Source organism: Lepidochelys kempii, chromosome 9, assembly GCF_965140285.1.
Source record: "Lepidochelys kempii isolate rLepKem1 chromosome 9, rLepKem1.hap1, whole genome shotgun sequence".
Lineage (NCBI taxonomy): Eukaryota > Metazoa > Chordata > Testudines > Cheloniidae > Lepidochelys > Lepidochelys kempii.
Window position 1 is genome coordinate 16,687,348 of NC_136388.1, and position 25,493 is coordinate 16,712,840.

The 25,493-nt window shown below is 44.4% G+C and overlaps 1 protein-coding gene across 2 annotated transcripts in view; it reads left to right on the forward strand.

Moving 5' to 3' along the window:
- The window catches only part of SLC7A14 (solute carrier family 7 member 14), a 64,554-nt gene that overhangs the window by 21,453 nt on the left and 17,608 nt on the right, over positions 1-25,493 (forward strand). For both annotated transcript variants that reach the window (XM_073359405.2, XM_073359406.2), the window contains exons 2-3: positions 3,357-3,813; positions 22,277-22,513. In XM_073359405.2, coding sequence (XP_073215506.1) covers positions 3,513-3,813; positions 22,277-22,513 — 538 coding nt within the window. In that variant the 5' untranslated portion in view covers positions 3,357-3,512. The remainder of the gene's footprint in view (positions 1-3,356; positions 3,814-22,276; positions 22,514-25,493) is intronic.

Sequence of the window (25,493 nt, forward strand, 5' to 3'; positions counted from 1 at the left end):
GGTATAACTGGATTTAAGAGCCAGCTGTGTATACATTTATAATAGCAATACTTTTCCACCCTGGGGATACCAAAGCACTTCAACTAGGCATCACCTCCCCCACACCATACAAGTGTGGCAATTTCTGGGGTGGAACATGGCATCTATTCTGAGCCAAGAACAGCGTTCAAAAGTCTGTGACAAGGAAAAATTACATAAACAACATAACTTAGATGTACACAGTGTTCTTACACAAATTACTGGGCTCAGTACAGGGGTAACTGGATGAAATTCTATGGCCTCTGTTATACAGGAAGTCAGACTAAATGAGCTAATGGTCTCTTCTGGCCTTAAAACCAAGGAGTCTATAAGCCCAAAGGAGCCCAGATGGCTCTAAAGACGGGGCTAACAACAGGGTGGGACATTACAGGACATTGTTCCTGAGCCTGATGGGAAAACTTGGAGGCAATGGCCTCTATGGTGGGTCTGAGTTGCAGCATGCCTGGGCTGTGTTTGCCTATGTGCAGAAGCAACAATCACTACGTGTACCAGCTTCAGCAGCAGGTCCAGCTAATGTCTCAGAGAGAAACCAGTGAGTGGAAGTACTATGTAAGGCAGTGCAAGGAGCCCTGAGCAGCCTCCATGCTCCTGAGAAACAATGACCTGGTAAGGGAGCAGCGGGGAGAAGAAAGCAGGATATGGGACAAAGTGAATGGAGGGCAGCCAAAAAATGGAGGGTCCACTGTGGTTGAATACAAATGGGAAGTAGACAGCAAAACCACGGCATAGGGAGGCAGTGGGAGACAGAGAACCATAGGAAGAAGGAGCATGAGAAAAATTGGCTCTGGGCAGAGGGCATGGGGACAAGAAGGACACACAGGGCAGGCCTACAGGACTTGCTTCTGCAGCTTGTGCCAGGCAGACATGGTAAATCCTGGCAGAAGCACCGTACAAGCTACAGACCGTAGCTGTAATAAGTCAGTGTGTTTCCTACCACGTTAGTATCCGAGAGGGTGCTATATATTGCTGAACTTATAGGCCATTATGGCTGTCTCTCTGAGAAAGCAGAGTGGTGATTTTTGGTAAATGACTTTCTAACAGCAGTTACTATATTTACAGGAATAATTTCACCCATCACCGAAATGCAGGCCTGGTGGAACACAGTAGCTGTTCCATGTCACACAGCAACATTTTAGTTCAGGAGCCCATTCCTGAGAGAAGACCTGGAGGTTCTCAGCAGTTTGAGGATCAAACCCTGGGACAACAAGGAAAGAAGAAGATTATGTCTGATCCTCAGCTGGTGGATTCAGTCTAGCTTCAGTGAAGTCAATGGAGCCATGCTGACTTACACCAGTTGAGGCACTGTCCCGTCATTTCCAACAGAAACTGAAGGGGGAATTCAGATAGAATGTAATTACCTAGCCTGGAATCTGGCCCACACAGAGTAGCGACAACTTCTTTAATGACCAGGGCCAGAACCTCAATTTTAACTCCCATCCCAAAAGACAAAATTTCTTCAAGTGTGGGAGGGGTGATTTTTTAAATCTAATTTACTTAGATTGTGTAGAGAGTTCTTTTCAGGTCACTATTGCTAGAGGGAAAATTTGAGGAAATTCTGAATTTAGATCAACCAAAAAATAAAATGAATGCTGGGTTATGTTTATTAAATAAGCCATGTGGTGTTATTAAATAGGCTGTCTAAAGAAAAAGTTTATTTTGGATATGTAGAAGAAAACACAATTGCCTTGTCTCCTGAGCACATTTAAGGACACTATCATGTTAAAATTCATATTTATAAAAAGATTTCCAACAACACCTTAGATCACTAAACCTAGTTGCCAACACTCACAATTTTATCATAAGCCTCGTGACTTGTGGTGTTTTTCTGGAAGTCTGAGCTTTTAGAATTGAGATTGCATGAGAATCTCAGCTTTTACACACACAGTTGTGGGAAAGAGCTTTAAATTACAACCTGAGGCTCAGAAACTAGAAGCCTGACTCATGAGTTTTGAGCACCTGGGGTTGGCAACACTGCGCAGTTTTAAAAATGTCATTAGCCATCATTGGTGCTCTTTGCTTACTCTCAGGCTGGACATCAGAACTAGTATAGTTAATTTCACTTTTGTTTATACTCAGTTTCATTTGCAGAGTCCCATATGCAGGATGCTGCAATCTTTGGGTTTGCAAGAGAACACTATCCCTTTTAAAAAATAAACTGTTTCAGGAAGAGGTTTTTAAGTGACGGGTTTTGTAAAAACTTGTTTTTACAAAACTTAAATTTTGGGCCTAAGCTGATCCAGCAGTGTCCACTTAAAATATTTTCTTCTTAGGCTCAGTAAGGATGCCGCAGCAGGCAAATCTGAGTGAAGCTGACCAAGCAAGAATGCTCATGCCTGGATAGCGGTCCAATTTCTAGGAGCAGTTCTTTATTTTATGGAAAACAAACTCATGTTCTGTCCATTTAAGGCTCAGACACATTACTAAGCTTCAGCCAGTCACATATATCAGTATAAAATATGGCATATGTGGAGCAAAGACACCTCCTGGCCATCTCCAGTCTTACAGGGTCATGAGCACACGATATTGAATCGCACCCCATGAGATGATCAAAGACACAACATCATAATGTTCAGATGCAGCATTTATTAATCCTCTTCACCACCTGGTGCATGGTGTACCAAATCCATAGCCAGCTACATATGCTCGGTTATCACTTAGCTCCATTCTGTGGCTGCTAGGAATTTTCACAGTGACTACATGGATGAAAACACCTGCTGCAAAAGCACAGGCCTCTACCTCTTGAGCTAAGAGAGAGAGAGACTCTCTATTAGCAGAACTGGATCTAGGAAACATAGCTGAGCAGTTCTTTTTCCATCCACTGGAAGGCAGCGGTCCACAAAATATATTCTCAGGCACTGACTAGTGTGTATTGCAGTTGTAGTTAGAGGTCCCAAATGAGATCAGTGCCCCATTGCATTAGGTGCTTTGCAAATACACAGTAAGAGTGTACAATCTAAATAGACAGGGCAGATAAAGGGAGTAGTATTGTTCCCATTTTACAATTAGGGAAACCAACACAGAGGCATTAAGGGTGGGATTTGTAGAAATGCTCAGTGTTGGTTTAACTCTGCTCTCATGAAAGTGAATTGTAAAACTCCCAGTGAGTTCCATGGGAGCAGTTAGGCCAACACTGAGCACTTCTGAAATTCCCCCTCTAAATGACTTTCCCCAGGTCACAGAGGAAATCTATAGCACAGCTTCCAGTTGAACTACAATTTCTTGAATCCCAATCTGACTCCTAGAGAAGGCTGATCCTATCGTTTTAATAGGAGCTCCCCTAAACTTTAGTGCGAGTACATGTTTCTTCTCTTTTGCAGACCCAAAAAGCAAACTAAGCTTTGTATGCAAGAATGCGGTTTCAAGTTGTGCTACACCTTCTCTGAAAAGGGCTGGTATTAGCCGAAGTTGATGCTGTTGAAGTTTGTTGTTGAACCCTGCTGAAGTCTATCTTGTCTCAATACCACACCATTACAATGAGCTTCTTCTCCTATTTGGACCCCAGGAGGATCCAGTGGGGTGCCACATGGAATGCCATGCACTCCAGGATCCTGCGCACCAAACCTGTGGAGTCAATGCTGGAGGGGACGGGCACCACCACCTCTCATGGGACCAAGCTGGCCCAGGTGCTCACTACAATGGACCTGGTTTCCCTCGGAGTTGGAAGCTGCGTTGGCACTGGAATGTACGTAGTGTCTGGGCTGGTTGCTAAGGAGATGGCTGGGCCTGGGGTCATTGTTTCCTTCATCATTGCAGCAGTTGCCTCCATTTTGTCAGGTGAGTCATTCAGATCAGTTGTAAGAGATAAAAATAAATGGTGGCTTCTACTTAGGACCTTATCCTGTAACCCTTACTCCTGTGTGTAGTCCCATTGAAGTCAGTCAGGGAGAGCTGATCCCCTAATTTAATGGTGCATGTTTTGCCTTCCGCATTAAGGATGCAATTATTTTTAACAGAGGGTCTAAGCTTGCAAGGTGCTGAGCATAGATAACTCTCACTGAAACCACTGGCAAATGAGGGCATTCATCTCACTTTGTAGGATCAGGTCACCAAGAGATAAAGATCCAGATTGTCAGAATTCATGTGGGGGGAGAACCCTTTCCATGCATTTGTCGTACAGTTGCTAGGAGCGTGGGCCCATCTCGGCAACTGCACAAGCCTATGGGTTGTTTGGTATGTGTCTGCATGCCCATTTATCTCAGGTATGCATGCAAATTAGGCATACACCTCTGAAAATCTGACCAAAAACATCCATTGTCTCCCCATGTGTGGGACAAGAACCACATGAAAATAAATACTAACCCTTATGTTTAGGCTTTTTCTGTAACAAAAGCAGACTTTCAAGCTGAAAGTATTTTAGAGTGGCTGAAGAGCTAGGGGAATTGCTAGGAAGAGATCGTCTCATCTAATCTCTAGGTTGCTGGGGTACATTCTGAATAAGATGGTAGTGACCAACCTTAATTCCCTTTAGATACGTGGCTGGTGGCCTGTATGTACAGTAGACTTGAAGTCCTCAGCCATTACATTTAAAAGACCAGCTGGAATTTTACATGTCATAATTCATAAACCAAGCACCGACTAATGACAAAGCAGAAACAAACCCATAATAAGTCATTTAAACACTTCCAAAGAAGGCTGGATACTTCCAAGGAGGAAGAGAACGAAGTGAATGAATCCAGCCAAGTATATGGATTGATCTGTGCTTTCCACATGATCTCATTATTTTTGGCATTTGTCCTTGTCTGTTCAGTACCACTGAACTGTAAAGATGTTTTAACACTTGCTGTTAAGAGAAGTCTCTGCATTAAATAGCAGAATCGGATATTGATGGGTTTGTTTTTATATGGGTGTTGCGTTAAAAATGGCAAGAAGGGGCAAAGGCTTATTGTATTTACAGTTACTGTCATATTAAAGTGATCTCACTGAGCTTTTAAAACTAAAGCCTTAGAAAATATAGTAATAGCTTTATTCTCTTCCATTACAACTACACATTGAGTTAAGTTTTCCTCTTCCTTATAAGACTGCAGCTCCCACTGGAGGCCATGGGTATTACACCAATGTTAGAGAAAGAACTTCACCCTATGTTGTCAGGCATTCCTGGAACCATTATAGAGGAATAGCAGATTTGAGTTCTGGTTTCTTAACATTACAGCAAAGTTTTACTCTCTGTCACCCTGGTTAAAATCCACAATAACAGATTTACTGCTGATTTACACCAGGGTATGTAAATTACACTTGAACTCACAGGCCTCTACAGCCTTACTTCCATGTCTAGCTCTAGATGAGGACTCACAGCTGTGAACCCTGACTAGAGATAGCATCTAAATTTGGGCCAGATGGAGGGGACTAAATCCTTTTCAGGAGTGGGGCTTTGGCTGCACCTCTCTCAGTATTTCTTTGGGGAGCTGCCCAAGCTAACCATACTCAGCATGCCAGCTTTGGAGAGTCTCTTTTTTAGACACACAGAGCATATGGAGAGCCTGGGTGCCTAACTTGGGGTGATGAATGCCAACAAGCATTGGGTACCTAAAAGCTAGGCATTGCAATACTTAAGTCCCCCTTGGGAGTCTAACTCAAGCAGGCAACAATTATGCACACTTAGCAGATACAATTCCATCTTGCAGGGGGGAGTGTTGTGGACACATGCACATACCCCAGCCCCCCAAAATAAGAACCACAAATTGAACTCTTATTGGTCATGGAAATGTAACAACAATATCAGTATTAAATTGTGTGTGTGGATTTACTGTTCGTGAAGGGTGTCAGCTTGGCAGGCCTGAACACGGAAGGACAGCCACATGGGTACTTCCTGCAATATCCCCCATCACTGTGTCTGCCAATGTATATCAGTCCTCACCAGCACTACCCCTGTAAGTGCCCTTTTTCCTTAGTTTTCATACTTCATCCATTCCTTGGCCTTAATACGGAGACTAACAAGCAGGCCCTGTAGGGAACAGATTTTCAAATGCCTTATATCAGGGGTGGGCAAACTTTTTGGTTCGAGGGCCACATCAGGGTTGTGAAACTGTATGGAGGGCCGGGTAGGGAAGGCTGTGCCTCCCCAAACAGTCTGGCCCCCACCCCCTCCCATTTCCTACCCCCTGACTGCCCCCCTTGGAGCCCCCGACCCATCCAACCCCACCCTGATCCTTGTCCCCTGAACGTCACCTCCTGGGACCCTCCACCCCAATCGCTGATTGTCCCGACACCTATCTACACCCCTGCCAGGCCCCCTGGGACTCCCACATCTATCCAACCACCCTGTTCCCAGTCCCCTGACCACCACCACCCAGAACCTCTGCCCCATCCAACCGTCCCCTGCTCCCTGACTGCCCCCTGGAACCCTCTGCCCATTATCCAATCCCCCCACTCCCTTACCATGTCACTCAGAGCAGCAAGACTGGCAGCCGCACTGCCTGGCCAGAGCCAGTCACGCTGCCCGCACCATGGCGCGGCTGTGGGGAAGGGGGGACAGCAGAGGAGGGGCCAGGGGCTAGCCTCCCCAGCCAGGAGGCCAAGGGCCAGGCAAGACGGTCCCATGGGCCAGATGTGGCCTGCAGCCCATAGTTTGCCCACCGCTGCCTTATATCCATAGTTGAAGCTAGATTTTTCAAGAGCTCAGCACCCACCCTGCTGACCTCTTTTGAAAGTCTAGCCTTAAGGCCCTTTGCTGTGAAGATATTTGTGACTCTGTCCCACTAGAAACTGCACTGAAGTCAGCCATTTCATTTCACATATACCATCAATGCAGATTTCATTTCTATTATCTCCCTGTCTGCTGACAAAAAGTTACAAGATACTAATGTGAATAAAAACTTTCCATTCAAGTGCAGTGCTTTCTGGAAGTTAGCATTTCTCCTTCCCTTAAAAATGGAAAGCGGAGACCAAATAAATAAATAAATAAATGGTGGGATTCCAGAACAAATATAAAACTAGACATGATTAAATGCAGGCTTTTTGCTTGGAAGATCTGAATGTTTATCGGAGATCAAACAAGACTCCAATTCCCCCAACCACAACAAAACAACAAGCTTACTACCTATTTTTCTCAGAGATAGCAGCTAGAATTTGACATTTTTATTATTTCCTGACGTCCACATTTTCTTCGGACTTGTTCAATTATGCTGCCTCAGCCACAGTAAACTTAAAAGCCTGGAGAGCTTGAAATAAGTCTGTTTGGAGAGTGAAAGTAATGCTTGCTTCAAAGTGGGTTTTCTCCCCTAGGTACAAGAGTGCAGCATCTTGCAACTTTCTGGGGGATTATGTCTTAACCTTAATATTACTTGCATGTAGTCTGCCATATTTGCTGTTCTTCTTGAGTTGCTTTTGTAGCCCTGGGAAAACATTTTCTTAATATGAATATATTTTGATAGTCTCTTCAGCCATTTCCTTGTTTGATTGTTGACAGTTCTGTTATTTATAACAGCAACACAAACTTGGAAAGTAAAACTGCATCAGGGCAAAGAAGCTAGAAAGGGCTGTACATGTAGCTGGTTATTTTGGTTCAGTTTTCACTTAACATTTAGCAGTGCTCTAAATGTACAAGGTACTGCACTCAGACATTTGTGTTTAATTTTCAGTGAACTATTTATATTCCTATCCTTTATTAACTGAATCCAATATCAGTTGTTCCATTATTTTATCTAGAATTGATGTCAGGTTAAATGGGCTATAGTTACCTCGGTGATCTTGCTTGCCCTTTTTGAATATTACCACTCCTCCAGTCTTCTGGAACTCTGAATAAATCTTGGAATATTGGGAAAGTTATCAGTAGGTCAGAACTCTTGGCTAACTCTTTTAGGACTCTTTGGCACAAGTTGTCTGGACATGTTGATTTTAAAATGTTTAATGTAGGTGTCTAACACCCTCCTTGGTTACCAGTTGACTGGCATGTACTTAATCATCCTCATATGATACAAATACAACATTCCTGCTTCTTTCCAAATGCAGAACAGAAACATTAAACACTGCTGTCTTTTCTGCATCATTAATTGTCATTTCAATCCAATACAAGGCCTATACCATTGCTAGGATTTTTATTACCAATATACATAAGCTTTCTTCTTGTCCTTAGCCATACTAACCATAGATTCCTCCCCCCCCCCCGATGTCTTTAGCTTCCCTTAACAACTTTCTATGCTTAACTTGAAATTTATATCAACTGCTATATAACAAAGGGGGAAAATAGAGATTACTTTTTTCTAATTGCTGCCTTCACTTCACTACTGAATCAAGATAGGGTTTAAGCCAAAGTTGTCCTTTGTGATTTAGAAATTGTGGCTTTTTGACCATCTACAACTCTTTAAAGAGCTGCCAATTTTTGTTCATTTTCTGTTGAAATTTTTCCTCTGCTTTGAGAGGTTAACCCTTTTTGATGCACCAAATATATTACTGTTGGAACTGACTGTTCTTTGCCCTTATTGAATGTCATGAGGTCATGATCACTGGTCCTTAAGCAGCCACTATCTTTATTCATCATAAGGTCTAAAATAGTTACCTCATGTTGGGTGTAAAACCTTTTATGCTAGAAAATTATACTTTTAAAAACCTGATATTTTACTATGGGCTGTATGAGGGCCCCAGCATATGTCTCCTAAACTGAAGCCCCCCCCAATAACAGTATCTTTCCACACCTTATGGACAGATGTCTAAGTAGTAACTTATCCTGTTCTCCAGCTTGATTAGATGATCTGTAGCAAACTGCCATCAGTACTCCTCCTGGGCTTTGTTAGTCAGTACATTGATCCATATGCATTCAAGATCCTGCACTTTTGAGTTATCAGAAACTCTAGAAGAGGTACTCTAATGCAGAGTGCCCCCACCACACACACCCCGTATGCACTCTATCCTTCCTGGACTGGTTATAACCAATGATTTTAACATTTCAATCATGCAAATTGTCCCACCAGGTTTAAGTAATGCCAGTCATCTCAGATTTCTTCTCAGTGAAATGGTCCACTCTTCTTGCTTGTTACCAAGTCTCCTAGCAGTGGTGAATAAGCAACTGAAACATTTCACATTCTGTCACATTGAATCAGTTTGTCTGGAACATGCTGAGTTTGAACTGCATTTGTCTTCTTCACACCCTCCATGGGTATTGTTAGTTTAATACCCTTCTGGCTGCCCCTGCTACTCTCCCTCTGAGAAGATTACCCACCCCCTACTTACAAGGTGCAGGTTAAAAAAAAAAAAAAAAAAGCCTTCTCTCCCATTGGAAAAGGGCCTAATGCACCACAAAACCAAAACCTTCTGCTTTACGCCAGTCATACAGCCAATGGTTCATCTCCAGTATTTTCTGCTTTCCTCTCTTGTTCATGGGACTGGAAGGATCTCTGAAAATATCTCATGGAACTTTCCTCTTCTTTGGCGCCCTTCTAAAGTCCCTGAATTCTTCCATAATCAGTGTAGTTCCACTTGATACAAAGTCATTGGTTCAGCTTCAAAGTGGTAGAATCTGAACTTTTCCAAAGGCGGAGGCTGGTCAGATCAGATACAAGGGATTTGGTTGAGGTCTCTCTAGATAGAGGACTGATTTGGTTTTGAACCCAGTCCCATCTAGCAGAATTCCTAATGTTCATGGGTGACAGATAAATAATAGTAATATTTTGCCCATATAGAGCAGTATTATCCAGGGACCTCAAGGCACTTCCCAAATATGGTATGTGCTAGTGAAGTGGATCAGCTGGCTCAGCAATGAAATTCTATGATTCTAGTATTTCATCCTCTAGTCAGCAGGCTGCTCCCTGCTGGGTTTTGAGTGTATTTGTTTCCAACAGATGCTAAATGGCTTCCTATAACCAACAGTAACTCAAGTTACAAGCCAGTCCTGCGACAAAAGGTGCAGGTTCTCCCTCACTAAAATAAATCGCACCCCTGCAAGGCCTATTTTTCATCAATGCAGCGCACCTACACTAGGCATCTATATTAGCGCAGCGGCACTTGTGCAACAATCCCTAGTGTAGACAACCCCTTAGTTTGCAAAGCCTGCTAGAGCAAATGGTTCAGCCTTTTGCTTATACAAAAGACGACCCCACAAAAGACGACCCCACACTGACTGGAGTGTACATTAGAAGTAAATGTATCACCACCTGTGTTACTGTGGATTTAAACCAGAGGGACAGAGTAGAACTTGGTTCTAATGATGCTAAGAAGCCGGAACCCAGGTCTGTTATTCCTCTCTGGTGGTTCTAGGAACACCTTACAATGTAGGGTGAAACTTCTCTCTGTTACACTGGTGTAACTCCTGTGAACTTGAGTGGAGAATATAAGGGAGAGTAGAATTTAGCTCAGAGTTCAGTTGCACTTGGAGAATAATTGGGGTATTTTTGTTTCGTTTTTTAAGGCCTTAGTTTTTTAAAAACTGAGTGAGATTTAATTGTATCTGCAGTCACTGTGCCATATTAAAGTCTTTCCTCCACTATGCAGGTTCCTACCCAATACCCCCATAAAAGCAAACCCATCATAAAGTTGCATCATGCAAAGACTTCTAACAGCCAGTGTTGGCTCAACACAGCTGGGTACTCTGCTGCATTCAGAAGTAAGGAAGAGTTTCATACTTCCAAGTGCCACTTAGGCTGTATCATGCTTTACCTGCAGCTGTTAGAGCCAGTTATCTGACGGATCTGCATTGGTATTAATATGCCTAGCAACACTTGTCCTGTCTTTGCAGGATGGAGATCTCTTTGATGCATTTCTTATTTATAGAGTTCCCTCTTGGGAATCAGAGTGCAGTGACCATTTGGATAGGAGTAAGTTAGGAGTTGCTCGAATGGATCCTTACAGCAGGATTTAAGTGTTTAGCCAGCCATATGTACCAGGATTGCACTTGCTTGCTAAAAGACATACCAATTACAAAACAAATATGGTAGCATAAATACTTCAGTGCTTCCTCCATCGCTGCTGGCAATAAATTCATACTGAACCATGAGTGTCTGTGGCTGGTCTTCCCATTTGTCAAGAGGAGTAACTGTCAGGTGAGCAAAAGCAGACGTTCTAAAAGCGTTCACATGTCCAGCACTGTCCAAAACATCGCTTTCTTCATATCAAAAGTAGTCAGCGCCTGGCCTCAGAGCCAACGAGTTTGTCTTAGGCTTTCTGTACACTGGAAAAATTAGTGCTCACATCACAGCCACCATCAGCAATAGTGCAGTTGCACTGAGGGCAGCAACCAGATAAATACTGGTGTATACACAGGGTGTAGATTTTTTGCCACTGTCTCATGGAAGCCAGGAACCTCTTCTACTCCTAGGGCTCTCACCAATGTTAACATGGGATCTGCTGAACCAGTAATAGGTTCCACGGGATTCATGTGTATATAAAATCTGCTAGTATGGACACCACCAGAAAGTGTGTGCACACACCCCTTAACTAGCGCCAACAGAGGCTACCACCTTCTAATAAGCAAGGTTCTGAACTTTAAATAGAAATTAGGAGCCTAATTTCTTTTGAGCATTCAGCTCTCAGCATCCATACCAGTTAAAATCAGGTAAGTCTCAGTTATGATGCATCTTTTGTCATGCAGAGTGGTGGGATAGCTGATCATAGAATATTAGGGTTGAAAGAGACCTCAGGAGGTCATCTAGTCCAACCGCCTGCTCAAAGTGGGACCGACACCAACTAAATCATCCCAGCCAAGGCTTTGTCAAGCTGGGCCTTAAAAACCTCTAAGGATGGAGATTCCACCACCTTCCTAGGTAACCCATTCCAGTGCTTCACCACGCTCCTAGTGAAATAGTGTTTCTTAATATCCAACCTAGACCTCCCCCACTGCAACTTGAGACCATTGCTCCTTGTTCTGTCATCTGCCACCACGGAGAACAGCCGAGCTCCATCCTCTTTGGAACCTCCTTCAGGTAGTTGAAGGCTGCTATCAAATCCCCCCTTCACTCGTCTCTTCTGCAGACTAAATAACCCCAGTTCCCTCAGCCTCCCCTTGTAAATCATGTGCCTTGTAAGTCATGATGAGTGGCTATCCCTATGTCCTCACTTACAGCTTATAAACATATCCCAACCACCCAGGAAGCTGTACAGTAAATCCCCTGACATTCTTCAGGTTGAGGATGCTATCTGGTGACTTCTTCAGAGTGCTTAGATCTGAATGACTGTTTGACTCAGGCCATCCCCCATATCAAAGCAAGGAAGGCGGACACATTTCAAAGGCAGCAGGATCCATGAGCATCATCTACTTGTCTAGCCCACAAGCCAGCTAAACACGTGTTTGTTTCCAGCAGCCACATGGAATTGCTAGCAACAGAAGCAGTGTGTCAAACAGCTCCAACTCAGAAGCAGGATAGCACCTTAGCTGAGTCCTGAGACAGCCCATCCCTGAGCCATTCTGTGCTGAAAAGCAGGAAGTCACCTGTGCCAGACACATCCTGTCCTCAACATCTCAAAGCAGGATGCTATCTCTTACTCAAGGCACTCAGATCCATCCTGAGCCACTGTTTACTGCAAGGCCAAGTACCTCTGATGCTCAATGTGAAGCTGATGGCTGCCTCATGTAAGGTTTAGCCCAAACAAGAAGTCAAAGAATGGAGGTTTAAAATAAAGCTATACAATTTATTTAAATAGCCTGTCTGCTGAAAACCAGAACCACTCAGCTGTATTTATTTGCTCCTGAATAATATTAGTAACCATATAATTATACCAGTGTAATGATTGTTATACTAATTACAAGCTGCAGCTGAGATTCAAGGGGAAAAGAAAAAATGTCTGGAAGAAAAATGGTCTTCTGTGAAAAAGATTGTTCTCCCAACCAGTTGTTTTGTGAGTTGGTTTTCTGTAGAAAGCCAGCAATCACTCCCCATTGGAAAAAAATGTAATTCAGAATTCAAAGAAATATTGCAGGGAGATGTACCGTGTCTTCTGTTTGCAAACATTTGGAGCATTTACAAATTTGGAGTAAGGCTTTGTCTGCATGAATGTTTCCTATGTCACTAAACAAAGTACTGTATTCCTGCCACGTACACAAAATGGCTTAGGAGCAAAATAATTGGATTTGTGGAAAGTCTTTAATCCACCAGTACTGGGAACCCTCAGAACCTTGTTTAGCAATGAGAAGGGAAACAGCATCTAATGGAGATACTAGGTTGATTTCAGGGAGGTGTTTTGCAAAGAGCAGTTTTTATTTTAGTAACAGAGTAATTTTGTTTTGATTTACAAAAAGCCAAACAACAAGGCTCCAATCCTGCCAATGCTTACACTTGGGAATCAGTTTTAAGAGTCCTATTGAATTCAGTGGGGCTATTAATGCAAGTAAAGTTAACCATATGGCAACTGTCTGGAAGACTGGGGCATAAGTGATCCTCTCGTTGAGTATATTTATGGAACACATGATCTAAAAGGATTTTTGTTTCTAGTCAGTTTCACTTTCTGGCTCTCCTGCATTAGAAAGATGTTGCAATGTCTAGGTTAAGTACAATAAAAAAACAAACTGAAAAAATCATTAATGTATTTGTAGAAATTGGGTTATGAGACCCGGATTTTACAAAACTGAAGTGTTCGGCTTAAGTTGTCCTGATAGAATGCTTCTAAACACAACTTTCATGACCTCCTGTGCAATGAGAGAACACTACTAGGGGAAGTTGGGGAACCAATCTTCTTATACACCATTTTTGCACCAGTGTAATTCAACTAGCTTCAGAAGTGTTACTCTTGATTTACATTGGGGGAAGAACAACACTGCACAATGTTTAACTGGCAGACCCAGCTCCTATGTAAAACACTTCTGCCTGCAATAGATTTTGCAAAGCTGAAGTAGCATGTTTGGGTCACTTGACTTCTCAGCTCTTTACAGTCACTGGGAGATTTAGCAGGGAGGGAGACTTAGAGGGATAAGAACCCCAATAATTCCTAACAAACCTGATGACATCCCCCGATTTCACTTCCTCATCCGTTTCTTCCCCTCCTGATCTTCTCGCCAAGCCCCAGAGACTTTCGCTTACCTGTTGCTGTCTTCTGGGTTGCCTATGGCTTGAATCCTTTCCTGCCAAGATCTTCTGGAGTTGGCCAACCCACCCACTCCATCTGCTGAGGGAGCCAGCAGGAAAGCCTACTGACACATCGTCTCCCATGGCATCAGTGGAAGGGGGGCAGGACAACCTGTAGAGGAGCACGTTTTTTATAGTTGCTCTTTCCTAGTGGAAAGAACAGATGTGGGTGTTAAGGACTTTTGCACAGCACTTCTCTTAAGAAGCTTATTAGAAACCATTTTATTAGATGGTCCCCAGTCAGGCCACTCCTTAAACATCAGCCATTGCAGGCAGCCTCTTCTGGAGCACAGCAGATTTTAATTGGTTCCCCCCACTCCAAAGGTTCCCCTGGGCACTAGTTCCACTTCCTCTGGAACTGCCAGTGCTCACACCCTACATTCAAGTGGCAAGAAGAGTGTGTTTGGAGTCATGCACATATTGGGGTCCCCATCATTTTTCATATATTTCAGATATGGTCAAACATATGAGCCACTTGGCTGCCGACGCCCATCTGTGCGTCGGGTGACACACAGTATTACCAACTGTTGTGATTTTTTCCATGAGTAACAGGGTTTCAGAGATTGCTGGAGCTCTTCTGGCGATGACTGCGATGGGCATGGAGCATCTCATAAGTTCAGCCTTGCTGGAAGCCAGCAGACAGCTCCCCTTCGCTCACCATTCTCACAGGGGGAAGGAGCAGAGAGCCCAGTGCAGCTCTGCTCCTGCCCCTCCTCTGAGGAGCAGGACAGCTCAGCTGCTCCTCCCCACTCCCACATCTGCCTGGGATGGGGCAGAGGGGGATGAAGAGCCCCTAGAACTGCCACACCCAGCCTACAAAGGGAGAGGGGACCATGCTGCAATACTAATTGTCACACAGATGCTGAGGATGGGGGGGGGGTTAAAAAAATCTAATCAAATGACCAAAAGTATGATCTTTACAAAAATTCTTGATTCTTTGGGCTAAATCATGACTTTAGGGGGCCTGACTCATGTTTTTTGATCTCTTGCGGTTGGCAATAGCCAACAGATCACACTAATGCTGCCTCATCCACCTACTAGAGCTGACATTCTGTATGAACCCAATCAGGACTTTGACATTTCCAGTCTGCTGCACACCAGAGTTAGATCTCAGACCCTTCTGCTTCAATGCACAGGATTCTACCTCTCAAGCCAGAGGGCAGCCTCGGGCTTTTGATACATGCTTGATCAGTTCCAATTCTATCCAGTAGAAGGTAGAGGCACAAAATCAGAATAGAAAGTTAATTCTTTTCCTCCACTGGTTTCAGAGCCCCATATAAAGGTGGTAAATATATCATGTGCCTCATTTTATGCACAGAGAAACTGAAGCACAGAGCGGTGAAGTAATTTCCTAAGATCACCGAGAAAGCCAGTGGCAAAGCCAGATCTTGTATCCCACTCCAGTATCTTATCCGCTAGATCATATACTATAAATATAGGTCCAGTCCTGCTCCCACTGAAATCAATGAGTTGTGTGTGGGGGGGGTGGTATTTATGAATGGCAGTATATCTATGATGCCTACAACTAATGCATAGAAGAATCTCTCATCATTCCATATGGCAACTCTAGTGGAATAATTGAAACCTCAAATCTAGTCATCTTAAGAAGTCATCACTCCTATTGATACATACTCATACTGGCACAATCTTCCTTGAATGTTGTCTTTTCATTGGCTTACCTCAAAGAAGGATTATGATTTTTAAAGCCATCAAAGAGCAAAACAGAATACCTGCCCCATTAACTCATCTGTTTCATAAACCTTTCAGGCATGTAGTAATCTGTTAATGTCTTACATTTGCAGATTGCATGCATTTTTAATCAGCTTTGAATAATGACTTTTTATATGTGGATGGATGATTAGGGTTTCTCGTTCTTGCAACTTGGCCTGCATTTCAGAAAAACCAAGTGTCATTTTCAAAAGCACTATTATCTATTCAAGTTAAAAAGCGTATGAAACATACAAGAACGCCAATAGCAAGAACAAGTGCCTTGCATGTAACTTAAAGATTCAAGAGTTTTCTGTTCACACTGAATGTTTAAAAGCTGCACATATTATAAGAGCTTTGGCTTTATAAAATTACAAATTCATTTCAGATCCCAAACTGATTAAAAACAGAACACTGTTTTGAATTTGCAAAGAAAAGTAATTTCTGGTAAAACATTAAATACCTTTTCCTACACAATGCTCAATAATGGCTATACATCATGTTTTACTTGTTAAACTGCTCAAATAAAACATGGTACTACAATTATTATGAAAGCACAGGTGGCAGTTACACAATTAAGGGGGGGTGAATTTTACACTTAAAGCAACAACTTGGTTTGTTAAATATGAAGAATACAGCATATCCCTCCTAAAATTACAACACTTACTCTAAGTACAGAATGAATGTTCTAAGAATTTAAAAGTAAATCTGTTAATTAGAGTTACAAATTTTAAATGAGTTCTTTACAAAGTTCAGCACCATGTTTCAGGTCTCTCTCTTTTTGGTCCTCAGTGATCTTAATGTAACAATAATATGGGAAGCTTGAAGAATATGTGAAAGCTCACTGAAGTCTCCTACATTGGCTACATTTGAAGATTTTTTGCTTTTTGTGATTAATGGCCATTTGTCAGTTATTTTTCATAACTGAAAGCTTATTGTTCCTCAGCCTCTGTTAACAGATAATGTTCTTCTGTGGAAAACAAAACTGTCCTCTTTCACAATGGCCACTGGCTCCTAATGCTCATAGTGGGAGTGAAGCCAAGCTGCCCTCAGGGAAGACAGTGTTCCCATCTGTACTAGCTTTTGGGCTATGGACACAAAGGGTAACTTCCTTCCTGTGAAAGGTGTTGACCTCTGGTTTTAGCAGTGGTTCTCCCATGCCAGCAAAGGCATTCCAGCCGTCTCAGCACCAGGTCAGACAAAATGCCCCCAGGCCCTACCACTCTTGTGTAACCTTCCAGAGCCAGCAGTATCATTTCACAGCTGTGACATTAAAGAGATACGGGAAAGCTCTAAAATGATTCTGTGTAATTTGGATGGGCACTTGGGGCCTGACCATATAAGCTCTCAGAACGCCAATTCTAGTCAACAAGAAGTGTTTGAACTGAGGGCTTGCAGGATTGGGCTGTCATTGGATATGCAGAATGTGGGGAGCTGTTTTAGTGGGGCGGACTTGGAAATTCATCCCTTATGAAGATCAGACTACTTGTACTTGATTGGCCAACAATTCCACATGCCCCTTTACGCAACTGGCCTTCGCCAAAACCTGTTCAGCTCCCTGGCACTGTAGAGGCCTCAGGCGGTGACGCAGTTTCGTCCCTCCTGTTCTCTGCCTGTGGCACACAATAGTTTAATCTCCTGACAGCTGTAATGTTTTGCTCTAAAATTCTGGTTGAGAGGCTGCGTGCAGGGGTAGTACTGTATTTAATGGCCTGTGATATATCAGAGGCCCAGCTAGATCCAGTTGTCCTTTCTGCTGTGGTGCTGTAACAATTTGTATAGTGGGAGTGCTGAAAGCCATTGAACCAAACTGCAAGTCTTGTAGATGATGGAAACCACTCCAAGCCAGGGGGTGCAGGAGCACTCCCAGAACCCCTCGTTCCAGCAGCTGTGCCTTTCTGGATTTTAAATGCTATGACCCTATATGGAGGTAGCCCTGTTTCCATTCATGGAGGTGATGGATGAAAGTGATAAAGCATTCCTTCCAAGAGATTTCTTTCAAATGAATCACTGCTGTAAGCAGCTGCACACCTGGCAAGGTCTATGCAGGAAAGTTCATGCTAAACAGAAATAAAGTCATGCTCAAATGTTAAGTTGGTACAAATTACTTTGGGGGAAGTTGTAAAGTGCAGGAAAATCCCTTCTGATCACTGGAAAAGGTCCCCACTGCACTGGAGTCTGACCCTGGCCCTTGACACAACCATGGCACTCCCATTAAACAGAGGGCAGAACAGTAGTACAAATAAAAAAAAATAAATAAGTTGTGTCCTTGGGTCTAGACACTTTGGGAAGATGCTGAAGAGAGTTCCCACCAATCAGCATCCAGCCACTTTAGGCATTCTCAGGACTACAGAGGTCAATCCTTCAGACAGGCAATCCACCAGATTCTGGTCTGTGGATTTTTTTTTTCCAGTGGGTGTAACTTTGGTGCACTTTGGAGACCTTTGTTCACTGATCTTAACTGCAGTTTTGTCAGACCTGAAGAACACTCATGCAAATACCCTATTCAGGGTCTAGTTATTACTATTAGTTGTAGTAGAGCATTAGAAGGCCCAGGTGAGATTGGGACCCATTTGTGTTAGGCACTGTATAAACACAGACAGTCCCTACCCAGAAGGGCTGACAGTCAAATTAGATATAACAGATGGGGGTGGGTGGGAAACAAATATTAGTAAGGGGGAAGGAACAAGCGAAAGCAGGGAAAGAACAGGTTAAAGAATATTATTAGAGACGTTAGATGTATTCAACTCAGGAGGGCCTGACAAAATTCACCTTGGGATACTTAAGCAATCTCAGAACCATTAGCAACTATCTTTCATTCTAGCATGAAGCACAATAGAACACAACCCTGCAAAAGCAGCATTATTGTACACTCCTCTCACACTCAGCTCCAGCCTGGGCAGATTCTTGCTCAATAGGAATAATTGCCTGCCTGGGTGTGCAGCACACAGTGGTTATTGCCAGGTCCTGGGCATACGCAAGGTCATACACCATGCCCCCTAATCTCAGCCTCTCCCCCTGGCTCCCACTACAGAGTGCTCTTTGGCCTGGCCTTTCTGCAGGCTTGGAGAAAACTCAGACAGGAAGCAGAAACTGCTGGGTGGGATTCTCAAGAGAGCCTGCATGTCAATGAAATAAGACTTGTGCTCCTAACTCTCTTATGCATATTTGAAAATCCCAGCCTCTGTCTCCCTGCTGACTTTCCAGTGGCTGGGGTCCTTAGCAGGTGCCCAAATACAACACTATCTCATCAGCTATCCACTGAGCAGCCCTGCCTAGCCTGTCACAAGCACACTGTATCTTTTCAACTATAGGTACCTTTAATCCTTAGTTTCCCAGCAGGACTTAGCACAGAGTACAGCACAAGAGGGACCCACCACATGATTTTCTTTCCTCAGAATATCCCCCTTTACTGCCTGTTCCTCCCCGTTATATATTCTCCCAATTACTGAGTCACTTGTCTCATTAGCCCAGCAACTACCACCCAGGTGTCAGCAATGCCAAGAGAAACTGGTCAATTAATTTCACTCAAGCTTACAGTCTTCCCAGTACTGCAACCTCTTCAGTGCCCCCGGTGCTACCAAGAGTACCCTGTGACAGACAGCCTGGCCAGTGTTTGGCCAAGGGCATGTAACTACTAATGAAACAGTAAACGGTGGAATAAAACAGTTGAGTTGGAAGTATGTTCTGCAGCAGTAAGGTTCTGGCAGCAAGAGTTAATAACAGCTTGCCCATTGTAACAGAGAGAGAATAGCACTGAATCGGTGATAGCCCCAGTAATCTGCTGCCATAGAGGACACACATGCACCCTCTGTGTCTGCCTGTACATGTATTTGAGGGGGATGTCTGTGCTCAGAGTTCCATTGGTGGCTGACAGTTAAACCCCTCCATCGATATTCAAGGTTCTGGTCACCGTCTACAAAGCCCTAAATGTCAGAGACCGCCACTCAACCTGTGTTTGTTCGGATGGGCCTAGGGCATCCTCAGCAGCAAGCCCTCTTCTCTGGAATTTGCTCCCTTCAGAAACTGATCTGAGCCCAAACCTGGCCACTTGCAGACAGAACCATAAAGTGCACTGCTTTGTCCAGGCTTTTTCATAATTTCTGAATCTGCCTCCCCTCTCACCTAGCCTGCTGGCAATGGCATTCCTCTTCCTCCTTCTGAAGGGGATGCTGGTTCTCATGGAATATTGATCTGTCTAAGGCCTTGGTCTCTGTTTAACCGTACACAGGGCACCTCCAGTACCATGGTGGTAAAGGCCTGTAAGAAATACAAATAAACCATTTCTGCCCTCGTGCACAAACAGGACACCGGTTAGCTTGACTAGTATTTGTGTACACATTTAAGGCCCACAGGTACTGGTAGCATTGCAGTATATTGCTAAGGTTAGTAATATACAGAAAAGAACTTAGGAAATAGAGTCTAGGAATAAGACTTTTGGGGGGAAGGTAGAATCCACATGGTTTGGGGCTGGATGAGGAAGAAGGGAGAATTCTATCTCCACCAAAACGACTACACTGTCATACGGTTCATGCAAAGACACCACTGAGCCGCTTTAGATATATATAAAGCTGCCTTGTAACCCAGGAATGGGAAGTGCTTTTATATAGCACTTCCCATTCCTGGGTTACAAGGCAGCTGGTCTTTAAACCTCTGTTTTCTTTGGCATGGTACATGGCTCATCTGAGATAGCCCACAATTAACAGCCGGGCTGCTGCACATAAAGTGCAGCATGTCAGTAATATCTTACCCACATTAGAGGAACTGAAGAACAACCCTCCACAAGCCTCAGAGCATCATAGTCTTTGGTAGAATACCATGTGACCAAGGTCTGGCAGCATGTGTAATGTGCTTGTGGAGGAGTTATGGGTTTGCTGATGGTGTTTTGAACTGTTTATTAGGGCTGGCTGAAAATTTTCCATTGAATTTCCCTCCCCCTCCCCTTTTTTAAAAAAAAAATGGAAAATGGATTTTTAACTAAAAATGCTTACACCCCTTGGAGACAAAGACTTTCCTTGCCTCTGTTACACCATCCTGACTGAATAGAGATAGTTGCGGCAAGAGCAAGGACTCTCTTAAAGAGCCTGCCCCTGCAGTTCCAGATCCATCACCACATGAGCTGCATGGAAAGTGAGTAAAATGGTTCCTTGTTCTCACTCATTGTCTTTTACTGATGCTCATAAACAAGCACAAAGGGAGTCACAGCTGCTTAGAAGGGAGCCCAGCTCTATTGACGTCATCAGGTCTGAGGTGCTCAGCACTTCTGAGTATCAGGCCCTTAGACTGGAAGCTCCTGGCAGGGACCATGTCCTCTGCCAGTTTTTTACAGGGCTAGCACTCCGTCATCACGCAATAAATAACGGGAATACACAGTCATGCAGTTCTAGCATGACTTGCTCAGTCGCTCCCACTGCCCTCTTCCCCGCCTCATCTCTCCCTTATTCACAACATAATTATTAGTCCTCTTGAGACACAGCAAGAAATGGTTGACTGACTGATCCCTGTTATATCCAAAGCTGCATGAGAAGCATCTGATTTAAAAAGCCTAAGGCTATTATTACTCTAACAGCAGCAGCCAAGACCTGGGCTTGGCAAACGTCTGACTTTCCATATCCTCTTTCAGCTCCTCGCAGATGGTAGGGGTTGACGACTGTTCCTCGGACCTTTATCCCAGATACTCATTCTCAATACAAGCAATAGACAGCATAGTAAATTACTACCCAGCTCTCAGAGCTATTGTAGCCCACAGTTAAAGGGAGAAGCAGATGGTTACCACTGGATTTCTTCGCTTTTTTTTTTTAATCTAATTTTGCCTGGTTGAATAACATGCGTGGAAATATTTATCTGTCTCGGGAGCCAGCCTAGGACCCTGACCCTCCATGCTGTGTGTTTACCAGCAGCACTTATGGATGGACTCAGTTCTGAGCTCCCAGGAGTTGCCACACTCTCTCAGATAGGACACGTTTGGCATGCACACATATGCGGGATATGTACGCACAGATTGCATTTGCAGGTGTTCAGCTGCTAGCCAGCCTCCTGCTTTGCCCACCCCAATCCAAATTCATGTGCCCCTGAGATCATGAGGAGCTGGGTGGAGATCTCTGGCCTGTGTTCGGAGCAGGTCAGACTGGCTGGTCCCTTCTGGCCTTAAAGCCTGCTGAGAGTATGCACACAAAATTGCACCTAACCCTTTCAGAGGCCAGACTGAGCTGCCTAGGAGGATTATTTCTGTTATATTAGTAGCGTGTGACAGTGCCCAGAACATGCTAAGCATGTTCCTGCTCTGCAGGCCAGAAGCTGTGGCCCAACCTCCTTCCTACTCCTTTCTGCACCAGAGGGGATTAGGGAAGGAGTAGTCCCTGCACTCCGCAGAACAGAGGGACGATAACTGCGCCCACGGTCTTTACGCAGGCTATGCTCATTTCCCTCCCCACCCTACACTGAATACCCATGTAAGGGCTGGGCACAGCCCAGCCCATAGTTAACTTCTTTCTTCTTGTCCAGCACTCTGTATTTTCTCATGGCCATTTGTGCTTTCTGAACAGGTGTTTGTTATGCTGAGTTCGGAGTGCGTGTCCCGAAAACCACAGGCTCTGCCTACACCTACAGCTATGTGACCGTTGGGGAGTTTGTGGCCTTCTTCATTGGCTGGAACCTGATCCTGGAGTACCTGATTGGCACAGCAGCTGGCGCAAGTGCCCTGAGCAGCATGTTTGACTCCCTGGCAAATCACACCATCAGCCGCTGGATGGTTGACAGCGTTGGAACATTAAATGGACTGGGTAAGAATTAGACTAATACTCTTGTCATGTAATGTGTAGTTACGTGTGTTAATCGGGACCTAAAAGGCAACTGGAACCTCCTTGGAAATCAGACAAGGATCGCATGCTCTGTTCACTATTACCTCTGTCAATGGCAGTCTTGCTATTGTAGTTACTTGCGGGCATCCCAGTAGAGTTGGAGTGAGGTGGCAGCTTACCTTTCTGACATCAGGTGTGCTGCCATGCCCAAGGTCCCCTCCTTCTGTGGTTCTGGTTCTCTCCTCTAGAGGGAGCCCTCCTCTGGCTATTTTTTGGGCTTTTGGCACCATAGCTAAAGCACAAGTCTTTCAAAAGAAAGCCCAGTTAATAGCTGCCCAAAACAAGTCCCTCCCCCTCCTTGGGCAGCAGCCCTCTGCCTAGGGTCTGTGCCACCTGCAAGTCCTGTTCCTTGATTACAGGCATCACTTTCTCCTCTTGTACCAGGGGCTGACCCATCCTTTATTCTCACAAGGCCATGACTTCTCTCTGAATCCTTTCCCTTCATTTCAGGGGCTTCCCATCACCCCAAGGGCACTGTAAGGGAGCCCAGGCTCTCTACTACTCCAGACTCAGGCCCTGTGACCCTGTGCCATGCAAACTGCCTGTCCGCTCCAAACTGCCCTGCTCACAATTCCCAGTGCTTCCTCCATCCAACTTTCCCTACCTCACCCTGGACCTTCTTAGCATCTTTCCTGGACTCCCTTCCCAGTTCTTCTCAGCAGGGAATGACACCAGCACTGGCCAGGTCACCAGCCTTGGAGAGCTTCCTTACCCCACTGCTGTCCTTCCCTTGACTCTCCTCACCTTCCTATTAGCAGGGGACCACTAGGCCCTAAGTACGGGGGAGCCACCCAAGTCCCATTCCCTCTTTACACCAGGAAGGAGGGCTTGTCTTTTATTCTGTCTCACCCTTCCCATCAGGCCTTGCTGTAGCATAGAGTCACCTAGGAGAAAAACCAGGCACAGATGGAACCTGGGCCTGGGCCTGACCCTGACATTGTCCCATGCCTCATCCTGGCCTGGTTTTGAGATTGTCTTGTGACAGGTGGGTTTTCAGGAGGGAATGTCTGAAACGGCCAACCAATCCTGGTGAGTGTTCCCTCCTCACCTAAGGCCTAATCCTACAAGGTGCTGAGCTCCCTCAACTTCCACTGAAATCTGCACTTTGCAAGATCAGACCCTTACTGATTAATGCAGATAAACAGGTGGAAGTGGGAGCCTGTTGTTTCTTCACTGGCTCATGATGGAGGAACCTTAATCCAGGAGTTAAAGACCTTCGTAAGTGACTATGTCAAAATACTGCTGCTAATCCCTTCATTCACACAGTGACTCTCTCCTGCTGATATACATGGGATGCTGCTCAGACACAGGGCAGTTTAAAAAGTCACAAAACACAGTGTAAAAGTGGAGACAGTATTTAAAAAGCCAAACAGTCCGGGATCCTCTCAAAAGAGTCTGGTGTTTGCAAATGCCCTGGGGTCGCTAGTGATTCCAGCTCCAAAACTCCCCGAATGCTAAAGATTACAAGAAGAGTTGGATAAACTGAGGAAGGTGCCTCCAGGGAACATGATCCACAGGCTCAGGCTGACTATAGCAAAGGTCCTCTTGACCCACAAGCAGGCACAGTGCTGCACTCTCATGATCACACCCACTGAAATACACAACACGTGATCCAAGTGCCACTCATCCTGGATCCTTCTCACTGCCCCGTTTGATCAACAGCTGATGTTTGCAGTGCTCACCGTTCCACTCTTTCCACAGCATTTTGTAGGCTGCTTTGCCCTGCGCTAGTGATGGAATTCGTAGCCTGGCTCACTCACCCCTGAGGAGTTCTCTATCTGGTGACACAATTGGAAAACATTCGTTGGCAGGAGGGAGCATTCTTTGATGCAGTCAGGGGGCCAGAATAAATCATTTTATTGGTACTAGCAATGGGTTTGAAGCAGCATGTTTTGCTCTAAATGCAAACAGTCTCAAAGCTTGGCTTGTTCCAATCCAGGGTTCTAGTTCAGCTTGTCTTAGAGACAGGCTCAAGGGGTGAAGCTGGGAACTGCATCTGGAGTGGAACTTCCCTGCAATTTGGGCGGGAAACAGGTTTGGGGCTTCTGTCTAAGCCCATCTCTAATTTATACCCATCAGATGGAAAACAACCTGTGTTTTATTCTCTGCATTTGCTAAAGTTCTCTCTGATTACTCTGGTATAAGAACACTACATGGTTTCAGGGGGGTGCCTATCACACGTACACACACGTTGATGAAGATAACTGCTAACTGAAGCAGTGTACTTCCAATCTAGTACAGCAGCAGGTGAGAAAGTGCATACACAGATGCAGTGTTAGTAGACTGGCAATCAAAGCAACTGCTCCAAACCCCAATTCCTGGTTAATCAGATGGGCTGCATCTGTAAGGTAATGAAAACAAACACTTCTGAGCACCCAGCCAATGGCAGTCTTAAAGCTAAATCATAATATATACATTATGCTACTTAATTTTACATTCCCCTGTTATCATCAATGCCGAGTGACTCACCAGACGCAGATGGCAGTCTGTGAAGCCAGTGGAGGGCTTTCAGGGTTCAGGGATTCAGCAACCTGGCTTCCGCAGACAGGAACCATGCTGCAGAGCCATTTTTAATCATCACCTTCTAGATTTCCTTCTACAGGGACCGACCAGCTGCCTGGAGCACAAAAATCTAGTAACTGCTTGTTAATTTCAGTGATTTCGCTATTTGTCTAGCAGACCCAGTACTACTCTGTGGCAGATGCTAATGAGTAGCAATAGATCACAGTTCTGATAAATGTTTCATACAAAATTAATGTTTGATTCATTTTTAATTGGAGGCTCGCAGAGTGGATGACTAGGTGATTTTGGAAAATGGAGGCATGGTCATACAGTTTAGGATCTGAACTTTCGTTCTTTGCTCACCCACAATTCCCTTTGACTTCAGGGCAAGGAATGGAGG